Source organism: Lagenorhynchus albirostris, chromosome 2 (assembly GCF_949774975.1).
Source record: "Lagenorhynchus albirostris chromosome 2, mLagAlb1.1, whole genome shotgun sequence".
In the NCBI taxonomy this organism is placed as follows: Eukaryota; Metazoa; Chordata; class Mammalia; order Artiodactyla; family Delphinidae; genus Lagenorhynchus; species Lagenorhynchus albirostris.
Window position 1 is genome coordinate 58936938 of NC_083096.1, and position 23430 is coordinate 58960367.

The 23430-nt window shown below is 33.9% G+C and overlaps 1 protein-coding gene across 3 annotated transcripts in view; it reads left to right on the forward strand.

Annotated features, from left to right (window-relative positions):
• Nucleotides 1-23430, forward strand: part of KIFAP3 (kinesin associated protein 3) — a 157374-nt gene that overhangs the window by 81791 nt on the left and 52153 nt on the right. For all 3 annotated transcript variants that reach the window (XM_060133468.1, XM_060133476.1, XM_060133485.1), the window contains 6 exons: nt 3230-3330; nt 11100-11208; nt 12431-12543; nt 12945-13110; nt 13745-13870; nt 20973-21071. In XM_060133468.1, the coding sequence (XP_059989451.1) occupies nt 3230-3330; nt 11100-11208; nt 12431-12543; nt 12945-13110; nt 13745-13870; nt 20973-21071 (714 nt within the window). The remainder of the gene's footprint in view (nt 1-3229; nt 3331-11099; nt 11209-12430; nt 12544-12944; nt 13111-13744; nt 13871-20972; nt 21072-23430) is intronic.

The window sequence follows — 23430 nt, forward strand, 5'->3', positions numbered from 1 at the left end:
ATCTGATGAACATATGCTAGATTTTATTGTTTTTGTTTTATGCCAAGAAGTCATTTTTACATTGATACTGAAGGCCATAGGAAATAGGCTTTAGCCAAACAATTTAAAAAGATGCAAAAGTCTTGATTTTTAAAAATTGTTTTTAAAATGTGTTTTATTCTATCATATGTCAGTGTATCTCAGTCTTTTATACCTGATACTATCATCTTACTTGAAAGACCTTAGGATATAAAAATGTTTGAGAGATACTGTAATATACCTCTGGTGAAAATTCTGGAGTCAGAGAAACCTGTGTTTAAAGCCCTGCTCACCCACTTACAAGGCTGTGTAGGAAGTATTTATTTTTCTCCAAGTGTTAAGTTCCTCATCTGAAACATAAGGATGATAAAATTTATTTGACAGATTATTTTGAAGACTCACATTTTTCTTCCTTACCATATGAAATATTTTTTTTAACATATAAGCTCCAGGAAAGCAACAGGCTAGAGAGAGGGTCACTATATGTTTTTAAAAAACATCTGGAAACTTAAAACACTTTTGTGTCAAATCTGAAAATCTTGTAGAACTAGTAATTTCTGTCTTTGACTAAACGTGCTTATTTTTTCAGTTTTAGCCTCTGATTTTTTAAACATAACATTGTTTTTTTTCCAGCTTTATTGAGATCTAACTGACATATAACAGTATGTAAGTTTAAGGTGATGACTTGATATATATATATATATTGCAAAATATATAAGGTTAGATATAAGGGTAGTTAACTATAAAAGTTACCACTTCAAGATTAGTTACCACATCCATCACCTCACATAATTACTTTTTTTCTGGTTGTAAGAACTTTTAAGATTTACTCTCTTAGCAACTTTCAAATGTACATACAGTATGTTAACTATAGTCACCAGGCTTTTTAGATATTAAAAATAGAATCAATCAGCAGGTATTTATTGAGAAACTTCCATATGCTATACTAAGCCTATAAGAATACCAAGGTATGTCCCCTAAGAATTTCTCACCACCTCATAAAGAGATAACCTAATATCTGAAAAATTCAATAAGAATATAAAATAGTATTTTTAAAAAACACAAAGTATTTTAGTAATTTTATACTATGGTAGACACAAGAATAAAGGTGCTGAATTTATCCTCCATGTCACAATATATTTAAAATTTTCTTGATATGTTATTTATCAACTAAATTTATGTATATCCTTGATTTTGTTTTAAAACTCCAAATATCTCCAAGGATTTCTCATAGCCCAAACTTTTTAAAAATAATATTGTTTTTTGGATAAAACCTTTTAGCCAAACTTTTCTAGCTCAAGTTTTGTCACTGACTTTGAGATCATAAATAGATCCTTAAAATATGGTCTTTCTGGAAGCATGTAGAAGAACTACATGGCATATTAAAGTCCCATTTTATTTTTCAAATCTATGATATATCATTCACTTTTCTTTTTTCAGTTTCAAGGTGTACGAAACTAGAATAATCTTACCTCAGAAGTTCTGAGACAATCCTTAGACTATGCTTACTCTCTCTACCCTTTAGCATTTTATAGTCATGTATTTTTTTTTCCATCTTTATTGGAGTATAATTGCTTTACAATGTTGTGTTAGTTTCTGCTGTACAACAAAGTGAATCAGCTATATGTATACATATACCCCCATATCCCCTCCCTCTTGAACCTCCCTCCCACCCTCCCTATCCCACCCCTCTAGGTGGTCACAAAGCACCGAGCTGATCTCCCTGTGCTATGTGGCTGCTTCCCACTAGCTATCTATTTTACATTTGGTAGTGTATATATGTCCATGCCACTCTCTCACTTCGCCCCAGCTTCCCCTTCCTGCCCCTGTGTCCTCAAGTCTGTTCTCTATGTCTGCGTCTTTATTCCTGCCCTGCCACTAGGTTCATCAGTACCGTTTTTTTAGATTCCATATATATGCTTTAGCATACGGTATTTGTTTTTCTCTTTGTGACTTACTTCACTCTGTATGACAGACTCTAGGTCAATCCACCTCATTACAAATAACTCAATTTCATTATTTTTTTATAGCTGAGTAATACTCCATTGTATATATGTGCCACATCTTCTTTATCCATTCATCTGTTGATGGACACTTAGGTTGCTTCCACGTCCTGGCTATTGTAAATAGTGCTGCAGTGAACATTGTGGTACATGTATCTTTTTGAATGATGGTTTTCTCAGGGTATATGCCCAGTAGTGAGATTGCTGGGTCATATGGTAGTTCTATTTTTAGTTTTTTAAGGAACCTCCATATTGTTTTCCATAGTGGTTGTATCAATTTACATTCCCACCAACAGTGCAGGAGGGTTCTCTTTTCTCCACACCCTCTCCAGCATTTATTGTTTGTAGATTTTTTTGATGATGGCCAGGCCATTCTGACTGGTGTGAGGTGATACCTCATTGTGGTTTTGATTTACATTTCTCTAATGATTAGTGATGTTGAGCGTCTTTTCATGTGTTTTTTGGCAATCTGTATGTCTTCTTTTGGGCATGTATTTTTTTTTAATGTAGCAAATACTATTCTACTTCGTTTATTATTTGTTATTTTTCAAGTTTCTGATTCATAAAAATTAAATATACTTTTCATTTACTATTTCTTATACATTATCACTGTCAATGAAATGTGTTTATCACATATTTTGATAAAACAGTAAGGATGGGGAGGCCAGTGGCCAAATCTACATTTTAGTGGGCTACTGGGAACAATTAATTCTTAGGTTTGTGGTTAATTTTTTCAAAAGTATACCTTGTAAAATACACATAATCTCTTGGAACTTAGTGATATTTCATAGATAGTGTGCTCCAAACTTTGGAATTGAAATAGGGAGCTCAAAATATTTTCTACGGCTTCCCTGGTGGCGCAGTGGTTAAAAGTCCGCCTGCTGATGCAGGGGACACAGGTTCGTGCCCTGGTCCGGAAAGATCCCACATGCCGTGAAGCGGCTGGGCCGTGAGCCATGGCCGCTGAGCCTGCACGTCCGGAGCCTGTGCTCTGCAACAGGAGAGTCAACAACAGTGAGAGGCCTGCATACCACAAAAAAAAAAATTTCTAAATTAGGGTTATATAGTGATTTTTTTTGATTCAGTAGCTTAAAAGTTGTAATGCATTAATTTGAGTGTGTTATACAAAAAAAATTAATTTCTTTGTGGTCATTCCCATGCATGGCATAATATAAAATCTCACCATATCCATGATTTCTTATTTCCAGGCAATGAAAACTACAAACAAATAGCAATGTGTGTTCTTTACCACATAAGCATGGATGACCGCTTTAAATCAATGTTTGCATACACTGACTGTATACCACAAGTAAGTGCTTTAAGTGTTTTTTTAAAAAGGCATTCAAAAAATATGTTTTTTACTTTCTTCCCTTGATTTGCCAGATAGGTTTTTTTCTTTAAAAGTCCCCTCTTAAAAATAATATAAATTTGTTATATACAATCTGGAAAGTACAGAACATTACAAAAATGAAAGTAACTTTCTGTTATCCCAAACCCAGAGATAACCATTTAAAATTTTGGTACATTTTCTTCTACATAGTTAAAAAAATACTGTTTTGGGATTATATGCCATATGTAATTATATATTGCTTTTTTATCTTAATATATCGTTAAGTACCCTCCCATGTCACTGAACATTCTTCATAAATTATTCATAATAGTTGTATACTATTTTATTGCATAAGTGTACCATAATTTAAATATTGTTAAATTGTATATTTAGGTTTTTTTCCAGTTTATCACATAGAAACTGATGTAAGTAAAAGTATGTAAACAAATGAAATAATGTGGAATAAATATCATAGTATGTAAAAGCTTAACCACATCTTGATTTTTTCTTTAGTTTAAATTCCTAAAAGTAGAATTACTAGGTCAAAAGGTATTTTGTGTATTTGACACAATATGGCCAAATTACCTTCTAAGAAGGCATGAGTTGATTTTTTTCCAACTGTCACTTCACTTTGAACAGCACTGGATGCTATCATTTCTCTAAAAATGGAGTGTCTCTATTTCTTTTTATTTGCATTTCTGTGGATATTGGTGAGGTTGAACATTTTTCACATGCTTATTGTTGATATTATGTTATAAATCATTCATGTCCCTTGATAATTTTTCCATTGGCATGTCAATATTTTAGGAGTAATAAATAATATCTCTATATGTAGTAACTATTTTAACTCCTGGTCATATTACAGACATTTCCCAACTTTGTCATTTGCCCTTTAATTTTGTTTGTGGTTGACGGTTTTAATTGCTTTGCGTTCTCTGATGGGAAAATGCTTCATCAAAATACTTTTATTTGGGCTTCCCTGGTGGCGCAGTGGTTGAGAGTCCGCCTGCCGATGTAGGGGACACGGGTTTGTGCCCCGGTCCGGGAGGATCCCACATGCTGTGGAGCGGCTAGGCCCGTGAGCTATGGCCGCTGGGCCTGCGCATCTGGAGCTTGTGCTCCGCAATGGGAGAGGCCACAACGGTGAGGGGCCTGCGTACCGCAAAAAAAAAAAAAAAAAAAACTTTTATTTTTATAGCACTGCTCTCAAGAAAGATTTTTGCCATAACTCAGTTGCTTGATACATTTCATATGTTCGGTTTGTCTTGAAGGAGTTTAGTGATTTTTTTTCATAGACTATAATGGTGGAGATTCTATACATGTGTAATTTTTTTTTTTTTTTGCGGTACGCGGGCCTCTCACTGTTGTGGCCTCTCCCGTTGCGGAGCACAGGCTCCCAGATGCGCAGGCTCAGTGGCCATGGCTCACGGGCCCAGCCGCTCCGCGGCATGTGGGATCCTCCCGGACCGGGGCACAAACCCGTGTCCACTGCGCCACCAGGGATATACATGTGTAATTTTACTCTTAGGGAATTTACATTCATGGAATCACTATTGTGCCATTAATCTTCATTAAACTGAGCTCTACTAATTTGAATAATATCTGATGATTGGAACACTAGTTAGGCTGATTTTTAATATTATTTTTATAATATGGATTTCTAAAATAGAAAACGCAAAATCGCAGGATATATAATATACAATAAAAATAACACTTTTAAAAGACACTTTAGAAGAATATGTATAGTAAGTCATACTTATTAAAGTAATCCTCTTAAAACTCCTACTACATAATTCCTTATTAGCCTAATATAAGTTATTAAATGTATATTATTTTAGGATTAATAGTAATAATTAATATTAATTACTAATATTTATTACTAATTAATATTTATTACTACTATAATTAATTATTACTAATAATAGTAGTAATAATTATTATGTAGTAAAAAAAGGCCATAGTTTTTCTTTTTATTAATTCTTATTAATCCTTATATTCCTCCCAAATTAATAACACGGTTCTAAAAATTGAATTTGCTGTTCCAGAATTTTAATACTTTATCTACACGCAATTAAAAAACTGATAAACTCTCAAGGATAATTTTTTAGGCTTTTATACCAGGGGAAAAACTAATTATGCTTGTTTACAGAAAGTAGACATCCTTCAAATATGCAGCATATTTTATCTAACAAGGCAAGGCTTCTTATAGAGATAACACATGTCAGACTACAGCCGATACAAAGTGTAATCAAACTCTTTGTCAAACAAGTTGTCAATAAAAGAGTAGCCATGTCAAAGGGAGATTACAGGTGATTTACTACAGTCTCACTTCATATGTTCCAAGGGGTTTTGCTTCACAGTTTCAAAGGGTGTTCCTTTTCCAATCCCATTTAATGTCAGAACTTCATTGACTACAGGATATGAATTGGAAAGCAGTGATAAAAGAATAATATTTTTGTCTAGATTGACTGTTTTTATCTAGATTAGATTTTAAAGAGAATAACATTAAATAAAAGAGAAATAAATGTACACTAAAAAGAGATGGAAAACTTTTTTTTGTTAAATATTTAATTTGGAGTTACCCTTCCCTCTATACCCTAGAATTTACAATCTCAAACATAAAATGTGAAACTTTATTTTCAATAAATAATCAGAAATAAAAGCCTGTTTAAGTTACTTTTGAAACATTATTATTATTGCAGTTGAAGACTTTGTAGAAGATTCTCCCGTACCTTTTCAAGGACAACATTCATGCATGTTTCCTTGCCAGATAATTTTCTAACATCAAACATTTCTGCAGTGGGGTTTTCAGAACATTTATGGTCTGTATTTCATGAACAAAATCTTTCAAAATTCATTCAATGGTCAATGTTTTGGGGTTTTAGTTTATTATATTTTGTTTTTAAAGCTCAACCCTGGTAAGAATAGTGAGGGTATGTTATCAAATCATGTTGTAAACATCCTGAAACTTCTTAGTATGAGGCCATATTTTGAGAAACCAAATGGTACTCTAGAATAGTATGTTTGTTCCTAAAGTGCTATCCAGCCTATAACTTGTACTTTGTAAGGCTCAACTTTGGCATATTTGGGGAAAAGTTGACATGGTTTGATTGCCGCCCAGTACTAATTGTAAAAATACATTGTAAAATAAAAGAATCATGGAAAGCAAATTTGGGATTACATTGAAATTTCCGAGCTTCCTTCAGGAATTAAAACGATACTCCTCTCAGAATATTGACTCCTTGAAGTAATGTTTATAATACTAACAAAGCTTTAAACTCATTTGTGCTAGCAACTGATTAACCTACTTGTTAAATAAAACTATATCTGAAGTTTGGAATATTAATGTAATACTCTGTTCACTTTGAAATTATGCACATTAATTTTTGTTTAGTAAATATTGTCAAGTATTACAAATGAATTTTTCAAATGAGAAGCCTAAAGTAACTTTGAAAGTAAGAAAGCAGTGGTTCCATTGTCATTCATATTCATTTCAGTGATCAAAAAAAATGTGGGATACGGTCATATTCTTTAATTCCATTAGATACATATGTAAAGGAACTTTATAAACTGAAACACTGTACAAAAATAAGGTGCCATTTGTAAATGCTTCTCATTATTTTGGAACCACTCAGAGTCCAGTTTAAATACTCCCTTTCTTATATGTGTTTTATAGGATAAACCTATACTTTTGAAAATTTCATCAGAATTTTATTAGTCCAAATAAACAATGTGTTAACATTGGGCTCATGGAATAGCATTTCATAAATTAGATTAACCTTAAGAGGTTGTATCTAGTGCATGATCATGGTCTTTTGGGGGGAAAATGATTCTATTGATTTCTCATTCTTAAAGAGCTGGACTTTGGTGGAAATAGACTGTGAGATGCTCTAACATAAGCCTATAATTAGAGTTCACTTTTGTAAAATATTTAACATTCAGAGTAGATGTTATAAAGTCAACATGGCTCATAATCTCTCCCAATATTATGTTGCTTTGCTTCTTTTGTACTTTATTGCCTCTAATTATCCAATATATTCTCATTTTTTCCCTCTATTATGACACTATTTTGTAAAACTTGGGGGTCAGGGCAAGTCTTTCTTTATGTATGATCTTAATGGTCTCAGTGGGTGAATTGTTCCAGGTAAGTGTACTTGGGGATAACCAGGAGTTAATGGTTGTATTCTAATAATAGTTAAGAGTACACATTAACAGTTCATTGTTATTTAGACCTCTAAGATGCATGTTTTGTTTAAATAGGTGCAAATGCCATCCAGATGCTTATGAAAGTATTTATTGGTAATAGAATGGCCAAAGTACATGTTTAGGTAATGATGTCATGGTGTTATTTAACATTTTACCTAGAACAGTGCGCAAGAATCTTCATAGTAATCCACATGTTTTCTACCACAGTTGTCCTATTTGGCCCCTCTTTGATCTACACGCTTCTTTTGAGCTGAATGCTGGTAAACGTCCTTTCTGACAGCCCCCTTTGCTCCTGCCTGCCATTATCTGCTGAAGTTCAGAAACCAGAGCATCACTTCAAACAGCAGAGTTAGGGAGTAGCCAGTCAGAAGAGATTCCTGAGGCATGCAAAGTTCTGCCATAATCATTCAAAGATGTTTGGGTAGCGGGGAGGGGGTGGCAGAGGTGTATGTGAATACAGAGAGCTGTAGGGGTTGGCCTCTGGTCACTGGTAAATAAGTGAAGTCAGGTGCCAGAGAGTCTAGACACAGTGATTTCAGTCCTGGGTCTTTGGTATCTGATACTCAATATGGGACTTGTCTGATTGAACACTATTGCCTCTTCATTGCACAGGCTGAAGCCTTTTAGTGCCTTCCTGTTAAATTAGTAAAAGATGACAATGGACATAGTTAAAACAGAACAAATCTAGTTTTAGTATTTGCTAGTTGTCAGCAATTACACTTACTTCTGAAGTGCTATGGGTAGCAGTCAAAGACAGTGTTGCACGTAGAGCTTGAACTAAACTATTATTTTAAAATGTGAACACTTTAAAATTGAAATGTTTCTCTTATTATGAAAAACTAACTCTATATCATGATGTATTTCATTCACACTTAGTCCTGATTTCTCTTGATTTGGGGATGTAGGTGTTGGATAAGGTTTTAAACCATACATTATTTTATAAAAGCTAGCTCCTGAATATTTCATCACAGGACTTAATGTGGAAATTACAAAAACAAGGCAAAAACCCTCAGCTTCTAACAAATCACCCTGTAACACCGTTCTTAAGGGCAAATTTCATACTAAGTATGAACAAGTAAACAGCAACGGATATTTTGCCTTGCTAAGCGTTGCATTGATGTAACAAACACACTTTTGTTATTTTTAAAAAGCTTCTTGTATTAGGAGAAGTTTGGAAGAAATCTATAATGGGTTTTTGATTAGAATGTGAAAAACATACTGTATATATTTACATTTTTAGAGGATTGTCACCTACATTTTTATTAATTTGTAATTTAATTTTAGTTGGCAGTTAATAGGTAGCAAAATCTGTTAAAAGTATATCCAATAAATTAAGATTATTTTATCTTTGCCATAGAATTTTTTTGTTCTACAACATTATTAAGTGTTAGTGATTAAAGATTCCACTAGCAGCAACATTGGTGTTAAAGAAGTGCTCTCTGGGAAAAGGCATGATACATGCCAACCATTCACCAGCTATAGTGTTTTTGTAGTTCTCAGCAAATAGTGAATTTTATATATATATACATATAATTTTGTTAGAATTATATCTAAGTATTTTGGGGAGCAATTGTGAGTGGATTTGCTTTTTTAATTTTGGTTTCCAGTTGTTCATTGCTAGCATACAGAAATAAGATTAATTTTTGTGTGTTCACCATGTAGCCTTTTCGAAACTTAGAAGTTATTTGGGACTAACATAGAGAATAACCAAAACAAGATTTAACGAAATAGGGTCTAACCAGTCAACAAAGGCATGTTGATCTAAAAAAGTATCCGCCGAGATAAAACATAAGAAATTTTTAGGTTATAAATTTTAGGATTGACTTCCATATGTTGTTAGCAATTTGACTAAGAGAAAAATATTTATATAATATGCACTAAGTTAATTTGCTATTTACCAATAATAGTAGACAAGCTTCTCAAAAGTATAGCTTAAGGTTTGTTCATTTCTCCTTTATTACATAGCAACTATCTCTCATCATGACAAATCTAGATTACTGCTAAATGGCATAAGTGGCCTGCCTTTTTCTTCCTACTTTTCTGTCTGCTGCTTCTCAGACCCATCTTCCCTTTCTCTCTCTCTTTTTTTTAAATAAATTGATTAATTGATTGATTGATTGACTTTTGTCTGGGTTGGGTCTTTGTTGCTGCACACAGGCTTTCTCTAGTTGCAGCGAGCGGGGACTACTCTTTGTTGCAGTGTGTGGGCTTCTCATTGCAGTGGCTTCTCTTGTTGCGGAACAGGGGCTCTAGGCACGTGGGCTTCCGTAGTTGTGGCACACAGGCTCAGTAGTTGTGGCTTGTGGGCTCTAGAGCGCAGGCTCAGTAGTTGTGGCGCATGGGCTTAGTTGCTCCACGGCATGTGGGATCTTCCCGGACCAGGGCTCGAACCCGTGTCCCCTGCATTGGCAGATGGATTCTTAACCACTGTGCCACCAGGGAAGTTCCTTTCCTTTCTCTTATCATTAAGTAGAGTTCGTTTCTTATTTTATACACACTCCCAAATGATTGGGTCCAGCTTTACAGGTTCAGTTATCAACCATAAATGGCAATTCCTAAAATTATACCTTCAGTCCAATCATGTCTCCTAAACTTGTGTTTATAACTTTTACTGACTATCTGCACTAGACTGTCACATAGGCAGCTTAAATTCAGCATGTCCAAAACCAAAATTACTGTCTTCCCTTTAAAGTTTTCTCCTACTTTGGTTTCTGTCTTTTGGTAAATGTTAGCACCACCATCCATGTTGTTGTTTAGGGCAGAAACCTGTGAGTCATCTTTGACCCTTCCTCTCCCTTAACCCCAACATCTAGTCAGTTATTAAATCCCAGTTTGATTCTCTTTCCTAAATATATCTCTGAGCCATCCCTTTTATCTCTATCCCCACTGCTCTACCTAGTCCAGGCAGCCATCATCATACCTCGACTTTTCCACTAGCCCCTTAGATGGTTTTGCCACATTTTCTTACCCTATTTCAGTCTATTTTCTACATTGACCAGATTTTTTCGAAATGTAAATCTTATCCTGACACTTTCCTTATTTGGAAGCCTTTAATGTCTTCCCATTTACCTTAGGATGAAGCCCAAAATCCTTAACATGTACTTCAGAATCCTGCGTGATCTGACTTTTACCTTATCTCTTAACACTATTTCCCTCACTCCAACCATGCTTGCCTTCTCTTAATTCTTCAGAAGGATGACTTTTTTTTCCTGCCTTGTAACCTTTGCACAAGCTATTTTCATTGCTCAGAATGGTCTACTTCCACACATTTTAAATTCCTTAAATGCAAAGGCTTTATGTAATGTTTCTCTTATATTCTCCAGTGTACTTGGAAGTTCATATTGAATGCTGAGCATCTAATAGTTCATTAAGCATTCAGTTATTCAGTAGTAAAAGCCTACCACTTCTATGTTGAAAATGTAATTGTATTATATTATTTCCAACATACAATCTAAGGTAACATACTGTGATAAAATAGTGCCTGTGGTTTTTTGTGTGTTTGGGGTTTTTTTGAGTAAAATATGTCTTGTGCTTCTTGCTAGTTAATGAAGATGCTCTTTGAATGTTCGGATGAACGAATTGACTTGGAACTCATTTCTTTCTGCATTAATCTAGCTGCTAACAAAAGGAACGTACAGCTTATCTGTGAAGGTTAGTGCCTTTGAGCTTCATAGATAACTTCTATCATATGCTATTGGCATATGATGGAAAATAGATAATAAGGAATTAAGAATTATAGTAAATATGTAAATCCTATTTTTAAGTAGTTTTAAAAATTATAGCTATAATCCTTAAATGTCAGACTCAGAATATTCTTACATCATGAGTAGAAACGCTTACCCTTTAGTAACATTTTATAAACCATTTGGTCAGTTACCCTTAATTGAAATTTGATTTTTAAAAATATTTTCTAGATGAAATAAAACTTTTTATTTGCAAAGCAATCTGTTACAGTGTAAGATGTTACAATACAAATGTATTAGCTATTTGTTTCTATAGTATCTTCATAAAATGATTCATCATACATTATGATATTTCAGAGTTTGCTCAATAGTTTTTTCGTATTTGAGAAGTATACATGTTCATTATAAAAAGTACAAATGAACAAATAGGAAAAAATTAAAAATTTTACTCCCACTATCCAGAGATAATCATAGGTAAGACTTTGGTACAATGTTTCTGTGTGTTTTTAAATTAAGATGGGATTTTCTCTATAAATGGTGACATGTTTTTTGAAGTTAATATCTGAATATCGTTCCATATGATTAAATACTTTAATAAAACATAATTGCCAGTAGCTGCAAAATAATCCATTAACGGATTTTCCATAGTTTAATCTGCTAGTTTGTTGCCACTTCTTTTCTGTTAAAAGCAATGCTACAGTAATTTTCCTTTCTCTGAATCTTTCATGTTTCCATTTTTACATTCTTAGGATAAATTCCTAGAAGTATAATTTTTATGGGTCAAAAAGTATTTACATTTTAAAACTTTGTGGTACATATTTCATATACATACTGTGCTTCCATTTATGTGAAATTCTAGAAGAGGCAAAACTAATCTGTATTTAAAAAGAAAAAATAAGAAAAAGGGGAAGAGGAGGAAGAGGAAAAGGAGGAGAAAACAAGAAAAGTAATTGTATTGGGGGACTAAGATTGACTAAGAACAAGGGAACTTTCTGCATTGAATGGAAATATTCTGTATCCTGATATGGGTACGAATTACACAGGGGCATACATTTATTGAATTTAATTGTACACTTAATATTTACGTATTTTCTGTGTGTAAATTGGGGTTTTTTGAGAACCGAAAATTTTTAAAATCATTAAATTTAAATGAACCTTTATTGGGGGAATTTTTTTGTTGTTATTATCAGGAAATGGGCTGAAGATGCTCATGAAGAGGGCTCTGAAGTTCAAGGATCCATTGCTGATGAAAATGATTAGGAACATTTCCCAGCATGATGGACCAACTAAAAATTTATTTATTGTAAGTATAGTTTTTAGCTTTCTGTCTATTAAAATAGCCTGAGAATTAAAGCTTTAAAGTCTGTGTCTGGAAATATAACTCTTCCTTAGCTCTTGTCAAATATTAATTCATGACCCAAGTTGGTTTTTCTTCAACTTACTTGTAAGTTTAGCTCCTAGAAATCTCAACCTAAGTTTTAATGTTGTTTTTGTTTTACGAGCCCTATCCCTAACCTTTTCATCCTCACTCCAGTTTGCTTGCCTTAAACCAGTCCACCATAGTCTCTCTTAGCAATTTAGCTCAAGGTTATTAAAACAAGAGAATCACATTTGATACTTCTTCTTCCTGTGGGTTAAATTATGAGATTAGTTCTTCTGCAGAAATCATATTTTAAATTTGTATTAAAATTCTGTTTTATTCAGGATTATGTTGGGGACCTTGCAGCTCAAATCTCTAATGATGAAGAGGAGGAGTTTGTGATTGAATGTTTAGGAACTCTTGCAAATTTGACCATTCCAGACTTAGACTGGGAATTGGTTCTTAAGGAGTATAAGCTGGTTCCGTACCTCAAGGATAAACTCAAACCAGGTCTGTGCTAAGTATTTCACTTCTGCGTAATGATTAAGTTATTTCTTTCTGTTGTGGATAAGGCAGCTAGAACAGTATTTTGTGACCATTATTGTACTACGTAACACATTTTCTTCCCACACCTCTAGGTCTAGCCCTAGTTCCCCTAGTTCGTTTCTTTCTCTCAGAAAGGCAGTCACTAGTTCTCCTCGTATATGTATGTACTCTCTTCCCTAACAATATGTTTTTTTAATATTAGTTTCCCTTTCCTATCCTGCCTTCTTATTTTTTTTATCCTGCCTTTTTAAAATTACTAAATACCATCCCGCTCTACACGAGTTCACATGCACACACTAAGTTCTCTGAGGGATTCAAATGACTCTTCTATTTTCTGTGTTTACATTGTCATTCATTTGTATTTTCAAAGACTTATCTCCACCTCTCTACTGCTCCACCACCATGAACTGTCATCATGGAATGGAATTCCATGAACATGGAATTTTGGAAAAAGGACACATTTATAAGCGTGTTAAGGATTCATAAGAGCTGATTTAATAGCTTTTAGTATCTTTTCTGTGAATTAGAATTTTGGCAATATAAAAGGATTTGTATCAGGACATTTCAATGAAAACTTTCTGTGATTTGACTTTACTAGGTGCTGCAGAAGATGACCTTGTTTTAGAAGTGGTTATAATGATTGGAACTGTATCTATGGATGACTCTTGTGCTGCATTGCTAGCCAAATCTGGGATAATCCCTGCACTTATTGAGTTGCTAAATGGTAAATTATAATTTATCTTAATTTATTTTTGTGCTAATATATAAACAAGTTATAAGTTTAGATTTTTAAATGTGGAATCTGCAATCATGAAATATTATTTATATTGTTGCATTACTCATCTTATAGCAACTTAAATTATATAGTTAGGAAAATGAATTAAATATACCTTTACTGGGATTAGATAGCATAGTATCAAATAGCTTTAGGTTACAAAGTTAAGAATGTTGCTATAAAATGATTCAGGACCAATTTTACAGACACTACCCTCCTCTTATCAGCCTTGAACAACTAATATTCCACCATTTCTTCTTTATGTTGAGCTTTGTTTTGGTTGAATTGGATCTCCTATCTTGCACAAACCCTTTTTTTAATATCTTGATTTCTAATCAGAAAAGTTTATTTGGAAGCTAATTCTAATCATCATATTCCCTCCTAGATCCATATATAGTATTGTCCTCTAAACTTTCTGCAGTGAAGAAAATGTTCTCTATCTGCACTGTCCAACACATGTGACTATTGAATACTTGAAATGTGGCTGTTGGGACTGAGAACCTGGAGTTTAAATTAAATTTAATTAAAATTAACTAGCCACAATGGCTATGGTTACAATACTGGATAGCGGAGGCCTAGATAGTCTTCCCCTTACCTTTGTTTTGCTCTTAAGGGCCCAGGTTTCGTTTTCCATACTGCATACAAAATTTGTCTGACTCTAATAGTATTTTATTAGGGCCAAGTTCTCTAGGACCTTGTGTTAGTCTGCTCAGGTCACCATAACAAAATACCACAGACTTGGTGGTTTAAACAACAGAAATGTATTTTCTCATAGTTCTAGAGGCTGGAAAGTCTATCAGGGTGCCAGCCAATTTGATTCCTGGTGAGGTCTTTCTTCCTGGGTTGCATAAGGCCACCTTCTTGTTGTGTCCTAACATCCTCATATGGCAGGCGGGCAGAGGAAGTGGGGGAGAGGGAGAGAGAGAAAGCACGAGCACACATAAGTGCTTGGATATCCCTTCTTATAAGGTTACTAATCTTATGGGATCAGGACTCCACCCTTATGACCTCATTTAACCTTACTTATTTCCTTATGGCCCTATCTCTGAATATAGTCACATTTGGGATTAGGGCTTCAGCATATGAATTTTTGGAGGGATGCAATTTGCCCATAGCAGATATACATTAAAAGTAGCTAATTAGTATAGAAGTTAAAAATACTAATATGGAAAGCTTAAAAAGACCCTCTAATCTCAGTCTTTCCTGTACCAGATATAATACATAATGAAAAATACACAAGTTCTAAGTATGTATAGCACAATGAATTTTCAAAATGAGAGCTCTCATGTTATTCCCACTCATATAAGGAAATGAAACATTACCAGCACCCTAGAAGTCCCTCTCCTGCCACCTCCCAGTCATTACCACCTTCACCAGAGTGGTTTCCATTTTTCTTTTTATCACCCACAGATGAATTCTGCTTTGGTTTTCAGCTTTTTAGAAATAGAGTCTTATTTCTTTTCCCCTATGAATGTGAGGTTTGTGTATGTTTTGTACAGAACTATGTTTCTTTTTATTGCTGTATAAATAAATATACCACTATTTTCCCTTTCTACTATTTATTGATAGTAGGGTGGTTATTTTTGTTTGTTTTCTTTTCTAATCTATTTATTTTTTATTGGAGTAAAATTGATTTACAATGTTGTGTTAGTTTCTGCCGTACAATGAAGTGAATCAGCTCTATGTATACCTATATCCCCTCCCTGTTGGACCTCCCTCCCCTGCTTCCCCCACATCTAGGTCATCACAGAGCACCAGGCTGAGCTCCCTGTGCTATACAGCAGGTTCCCACTAGCTATCTGTTTTACCCATGGTAGTGTATTTATGTCAAACCTAATCACCCAATTCATCCCACCCTCCCCTTCCCCCCACGTCCACATGTCCGTTCTCTACGTCTGTGTCTCTATTCCTGCCCTACAAATAGGTTCATCTGTACCATTTTTCTAGTTTCCACATATACGTATTAATATACGATATTTGTTTTTCTCTTTCTGGCTTACTTCACTCTGTATGACAGACTCTAGGTCCATCCACATCTCTACAAATGACCCAATTCCATTCCTTTTTATGGCTGAGTAATATTCCATTGTATACATGTACCACACCTTCTTTATCCATTCATCTGTCAGTGGACACTTAGGTTGTTTCCATGTCCTGGCTATTGTAAACAGTGTTGCAGTGAACATTGGGGTACATGTGTCCTTTTGAATTATGGTTTTCTCAGGGTATATGCCCAGTAGTGGGATTGCTGGGTCATATGGTAGTTCTATTTGTAGCTTTTTAAGGAACCTCCATACTGTTCTCCATAGTGGCTGTATCAATTTACATTCCCACCAACAGTGCAAAACGGTTCCCTTTTCTCTGCACCCTCTCCAGAATTTATTGTTCGTAGATTTTTGGATGATGGACATTCTGACTGATGTGAGGTGATACCTCATTGTAGTTTTGCTTTTCATTCTTCTAATAATTAGTGATGTTGAGCATCTTTTCATGTTCCTCTTGGCCTTCTTTATGTCTTCTTTGGAGAAATGTCTGTTTAGTCTTCCACCCATTTTTTAATTGGCTTGTTTGTTTTTTTGATATTGAGCTCCATGAGCTGTTTCTATATTCTGGAGATTAATCCTTTGCCATTGCTTCATCTGCAACTATTTTCTCCCATTCTGAGGTTGTCTTTTCATCTTGTTTATGGTTTCCTTTGCTGTGCAAAAGCTTGTAAGGTTAATTAGGTCCCATATATTTATTTTTGTTTTTATTTTCATTACTCTAGGAAGTGAGTCAAAAACCATCTTGCTGTGGTTTATGTCAAAGAGTGTTCTTCCTATGTTTTCCTCTAAGAGTTCTATAGTGTCTGGTCTTACATTTAGGTCTTTAATCCATTTGGAATTTATTTTTGTGTGTGGTGTTAGGTAGTGTTCTAAATTCATTCTTTTGCATGTAGTTGTCCAGTTTTCCCAGCACCACTTATTGAAGAGGCTGTCTTTCCATTTTATGTTCTTGCCTCCTTTGTCATAGATTAGGTGACCATATGTGCATGGGTTTATCTCTGGGTTCTCTATCCGTACCTTGATCTATATTTCTGTTTTTGTGCCAGTACCATACTGTCTTGATTACTATGGCTTTGTAGTATAATTTGAAGTCAGCTTGATTCCTCCAGCTCCATTTTTCTTTCTCAAGATTGCTCTGGCTATTTGGGGTCTTTTGTGTTTCCATACAAATTGTAAAATTTTTGTTCTAATTCTGTGAAGAATGCCATTGGTAGTTTGATAGGGATTGCCTTGAATCTGTAGATTGCTTTGGGTAGTATAGTCATTTTCACAATATTGATTCTTCCCATCCAAGAACATGGTATATTTCTCCATCTGTTTATGTCATGTTTGATTTCTTTCATCAGTGTTTTACAGTTTTCTAAGTACAAGTCTTTTGCCTCCTTAAGTAGGTTTATTCCTAGGCATTTTATTCTTTTTGTTGTGATGGTAAATGGGATTGTTTCCTTGATTTCTCATTCCTTGATTTTTCATTGTTAGTGTATAGGAATGCCAGAGATTTCTGTGCATTAATTTTTTATCCTGCAACCTTACCAAATTCATTGATTAGTTCTAGCAGTTTTCTGGTGGCATCGTGAGGATTTTCTATGTATAGTATCATGTCATCGGCAAACAGTGACAGTTTTACTTCTTCTTTCCCAATTTGTGTTCCTTTTATTTCTTTTTCTTCTCTGATTACCATGGCTAGGACTTCCAAAACTATGTTGAATACGAGTGGCAAGAGTCGACATCCTTGTCTTGTTCCTGATCTTAGTGGGAATGGTTTCAGTTTTTCACCATTGAGTATGATGTTTGCTGTGCGTTTGTCATATATGTCCTTTATTTTGTTGAGGTAGGTTCCTTCTGTGCCCTTTTTCTGGAGAGTATTTATCATAAATGGGTGTTGAATTTTGTCAAAAGCTTTTTCTGCATCTATTGACATGATCATATGGTTTTATTCCTTAATTTGTTAATATGGTGTATCACATTGATTGATTTGCGTATATTGAAGAATCCTTGCAGCCCTGGGATAAATCCCACTTGATCATGGTGTATGAACCTTTTAATGTGTTGTTGGGTTCTGTTTGCTAGTGTTTTGTTGAGGATTTTTGCATCTATGTTCATCAGTGATATTAGTCTGTAATTTTCTTTTTTAGTGTAATATCTTTGTCTGGTTTTGGTATCTGGGTGGTGGTGGCTTCGTTGAATGAATTTGGGAGTGTTCCTCCCTCTGCAATTTTTTGGAAGAGTTTGAAAAGGATTGGTGTTAGCGCTTCTCTAAATGTTTGATAGAATTCGCCTGTGAAGCCATCTTGTCCTGGACTTTTGTTTGTTGGAAGATTTTTAATTATAGTTTCAATTTCATTACTTGTGATAAGTCTGGTTATATTTTCTAATTCTTCCTGGTTCAGTCCTGGAAAATTGTACCTTTCCAAGAATTTGTCCATTTCTTTGTGGTTGTCCATTTTATTGGCATAGAGTTGTTTGTAATAGTCTCATATAATCCTTTGTATTTCTGTGGTGTCAGTTGTGATTTCTCCTTTTTCATTTCTAATTTTACTGATTTGCATCTTCTCTCTTTTTTTCTTGATGAGTCTGGCTAAAGGTTTATCAATTTTGTTTATCTTCTCAAAGAACCAATTTATAGTTTTATTAATCTTTGGTCTTGTTTTCTTCATTTCTATTTCATTTATTTCTTCTCTGATCTTTATAATTTCTTTCCTTCTACTGACTTTGGGTTTTCTTTGTTCTTCTTTCTCTAGTTGCTTTAGGTGTAAGGTTAGATTGTTTATTTGAGATTTTCCTTGTTTCTTGAGGTGAGATTAAATTGCTATAAACTTCCATCTTAGAACTGCTTTTGCTACATCCCATAGGTTTTGGGTCGTCGTGTTTTCATTGTCACTGTTTCTATGTATTTTTTTATTTCTTCTTTGATTTCTTCAGTGATCTCTTGGTTATTTAGTAGTGCACTGTTTAGCCTCCATGTATTTGTGTTTTTTACAGTTTTTTCCTGTAATTGATAGGCTATTATTATAAGTAATGCTCCTATGAGCATTCTTAGTGAACATATTTACTCATTTCTGTTAGACACATACTTAGGAGCAGAACAGAGTACACATATATTTGGCTTTAGAAATAATGCCAACTACTTTGTTTTCCAAAGTAGTTGTGCCAATTTTCAGTCCCACCAGTAATGTACAAAAGTTCCAGTTATTCTACATCACCAACATATTTTGGCGTACAGCCTCTTTAATTATAGCCTTCATAGTGGTATCTCATTGTGGTTTTAATTTGCATCTCCCTAATAATTAATGAAATTGAGTACCTATTTGTATTTATTGGTTATTGGATATGGCTAATAAAGTGAAGTGCCTATTTAAGTCTTTTGCCCATTTTTCTCTTCTAAATCTTTAAAAGTTTGAATTGTAAATTCTTTTACATAATGCATTTTCATGGTCATCTAGAGATAGTGCCTCCATATTTGAAGTATGTCTACAAATAGTGTATATGTATTTGTTTTGGTGCACCCTTCACACAGCCAGGAGTTTTCAGATTAGAAATAATTAAAAGACCAGGTAGTTGGAAGGTGAAAGTAAAGACAATGTAGTTGGCAGAATGAGAATGAGGATTTTGTGGTGAGCTGGAGAAAGTTGAAACAAAATAATCTGGGTCCTTGAATTGCTGTCCATTTTGATAATGACTGAGAGTTAATAACAGAGCCAGCTCAGTGTTTTACTGTATTTTGATGTTCTCTGACATGTGGTTATCACAGGCAGAGGCTGTATACTACTGTTTTTATGAAATATATGGATTTTCAAGATTAAAACCCTTGGGGTTAAGTGGGGGAACACTATATACCAAGAGAGAAATTAATAAAATTTTAACCCAAGTAGTCTAAGAGACTGGTACTTTGGCAAGTTAGTGAGGAAAATTATTTGGAACAGTTGGACTTTGAGAGGACCACAATTTATTCCACACAGCTAGTTGGATGCTCTGTTGACCTGTAAATCTTTGTCTAACAGATAGCACTGATCTGTTGCCAAGAGTTGTTAGCAGACTATTAGTAAATCAAATTTCATAACCAGTATCTAAAAATTGGATTTCTATAAGTATTTGCTTTTGCCATTACATGTATTAATCAGTGGTCATCCACTATTCTGTTAAAGTCTTCTTTTCATGATAATAAACATTTCTTAATTAGTTTGTATGATTATGTAACATTCCTTTTTACTAGTATAATTGATTGGAACTAAAATTACTTTATTACTTCATACCAATAAGTAAAGTTTAATTTTGTTAACATTATTCAACAAAGAAAAAACCTGTTTATAACAGTCTAATTTCTACCAAAAACTTAGAAGACGTGATTTTTTAAGAACCATTTTTCTCATGTGAGGTCAACATTATAGAGACAAAATAAAACCAGGTTTATGTTAAAAATTAGAATTATTTGAAGAATTTTTTTATGAGGCACCAAAATAAAAAAGAAGTTCCCACAGTGGTGGTAAGTGTTGCCATGTCACACTGGGGACTTAGAAGTTAATCAATTTCTTTATACTTGGTGGCAAAAAATAGCAAAAATTACAGAAAAGCACCATTACTATTCCCTTAAACATGTCTTGTTTCTCAGTTCCTCCTAGATACAACCTTTTGAGATGAACAGTCTCAAGTAGTGTGGTTTGGACCCAGAGATGATATAATTTCTCTCTTTAAACTCTTATTTTTTATTTTTGTATTTCAAAGTAAATTAACCTATTTAGTTTGACCACAACCAAATTAACTAAAACTTCTGAAAATATATTATTATGAAATTTTTTGACTGATCACCATCATGTAATTTAGAAAAAACACCTAAGACGTAAATGATACAACCCCACCCGTATATTATAAATAATATAAACTAATTGTCCTTTACCTGTCTCCTTGTCACTGTTAGTTTTTCTCATTCTTCATTTTTCCCCTCAATGTTTTTCAATTTTGTATATAATATAGTATTCTTTTATTTGAAGTTTTCTGTTTCTTTTCAGCTCAACAAGAAGATGATGAATTTGTGTGTCAGATAATTTATGTCTTCTACCAAATGGTTTTCCACCAAGCCACAAGAGATGTCATAATCAAGGAAACACGTATCCTTCAATGTTTACCATAGATAATGACACTTCACATATTAAGAAAAGATGCATTTTTAGGTATTTTTTCTTGCAAGTATTCAAATATTGTAGAAAATATCAAGTTTTGAAATAAATTTAGAGGCAAGCTATTCTTCATAGAAGCTATTTACCCCAAATCAGTATTATATGTAAGGTACATTGGAGAACAATTTTATTAACTTGTCAGGTTTCCTAAAAAACCTAACAAATATCTCATAACTTCCTTCTCTATTAACATAACTTAAATGTCACAGGTTCCTAGGACTATCCTTAGTCCTCTTTTAATCTTACCTTATTCACTATACATGGGAAAACACATCTACTGTTCCCATGACTTCAGCTCCTATGCTACTTATATGCTAATAAGTATTTGATATCTTCGAAACCTCTTTCTTGGGTCCCAGGCATTTGTTGCTAACTGCCACCTGGATGTCTTCCATCTACCTAAGGGGGCATAGCATGGCCTATAAAGCATTATAATTAAATAATATAATATAATATAATTAAATAGCCCTAATTTTAAATGCACTTACTAGCTACAGGACATTGGATAAGTTACTTAATCTCCTTGAGCACCTTACATCTATAAAATGGCCATAATATTATTAAAATAAAAAGACCTCCTATTATTAAAATAAAAGGACCTCCTATAGGATAGCTGTCAGTACTAGTGGATTTAAATCATCTATAATAGTTCCCAACACAGAGAGGTACTCAGAAATTGGTATTTTATCACTATTGCATCCAAAAGGGTATTCAATATTGCTAACATCCACCTCTCAAAAAGTCTACCTTCTGTATTCATGGTCGATAATAAATGTCATCCATCCAGTCCCTTAGTTGAAAATGTTGTGTCTGCTGTCTCTTTTACTACACATAATTAATCATTCATTTATTCTGCAAACATTTATCAAGTTCTGACCATCTAACAGGTACTGTTTTAAGTGCTAGACATATAGAAGTGTCAGTCCCTGTACTCAAGGAGTTTATAGTCTAATTGGAAGTCTAGATAAGTAAATCAATATAAAATTAAAATCCAGTATAATCAATGTCATAAAGGTATGTACATCAGGCACAGGAGAGGATATATATAAACCAAGTCTGGGAATGTCATGAAAGGCTAGCAGTGGATGTGGTATCTAAGCTGAATCTTTGTGATTTTTGTTTATTTTTCAATTGTGGTGCTCTGCTCATTTGTGTACAAAAAAAAAAAAAACTGCTTTCAAATACTGCATAAAATCGTTCATTACCCATATGAAAAATCTAAATTGTTTTTTGCATATAGCTTTTCATAACCTGACCTTAACCTATTTTTCCAAAGTTTCCCCTTAACCTTATAATACACAGTTTCTCTTAGCATACCAAATTTCTCATCATTTATCAGACATTACCCTCGCTGTCATAACTTATTCCCTCTTCATATGCCTTGTCAAACTCAGATGCATTTTTCTCCTTTTTTTTAACCTGACAGTCTCCAACTCATCAAAGATACGTTTATAAGCCATCTTCTCAGTTAAGCCTTTCTAATCCTGTGCCTACCTTCTTACCATTGGGAGTAATTTCTTTATTTTTCACCTCTAATAAAGTACTTTAAATTATGTATTTATATGCCTGTCTCTACCAAAAGATTTTGAGCTCCTCTAGCTCAAGGACTGGCTTTGTCTTCCTTCTATCCATACCCAAAACTTAACATAGTACCTGCCATGTGGTTAGAACTTGTTTAGTCAATGAATTCATGTGTCTAAATGGTTAATGCTCTTTCAAAATTTAAAATTTAATTGGGATACTTTTTTATACACTAGGCTATTGCTCAAAACATTTTGAGGCTCCTCTGATGTTCAGAGCCAATAACACATGCTTTAAGTATTAACATTGCCTTGCTTTTGAGGACAAGTTGAATTTCTGGAACCATATAAGGTCTCCAAGAGTCAAGTCTGATTAAAGCAAGTTTAATTGAGAAATGTTCATTTTGCTAAGGGCTGTCAAAATGCAAATACTATTTTGCTGTAACAGCATCACTAGAGAGAACTCTTTTTATCATAAAGTAATAAATATTTTTAAAATGTGGCTTATAAACTAACTCTCCCAGAAAGATAAATTCGAAATACACTTTTGAGCAATGTTAACATTGTTGGAATAACTTTTCAGCTGTGTTCCATGGAATGTGTTCCTTTAGAATTAATAGTTGCTTAATGAAAAAAGGTTCTGTAATAAATGAGTTTGGGAAACACTGAGTTAAAGTTAAACAGATATTATTGCTGCAGGGTCTTCTTGGAGCCTTTAATATGCTTTTCTGGGTTGAGAATCTCTAAAGGAATATTTTATGTAGAGAAGA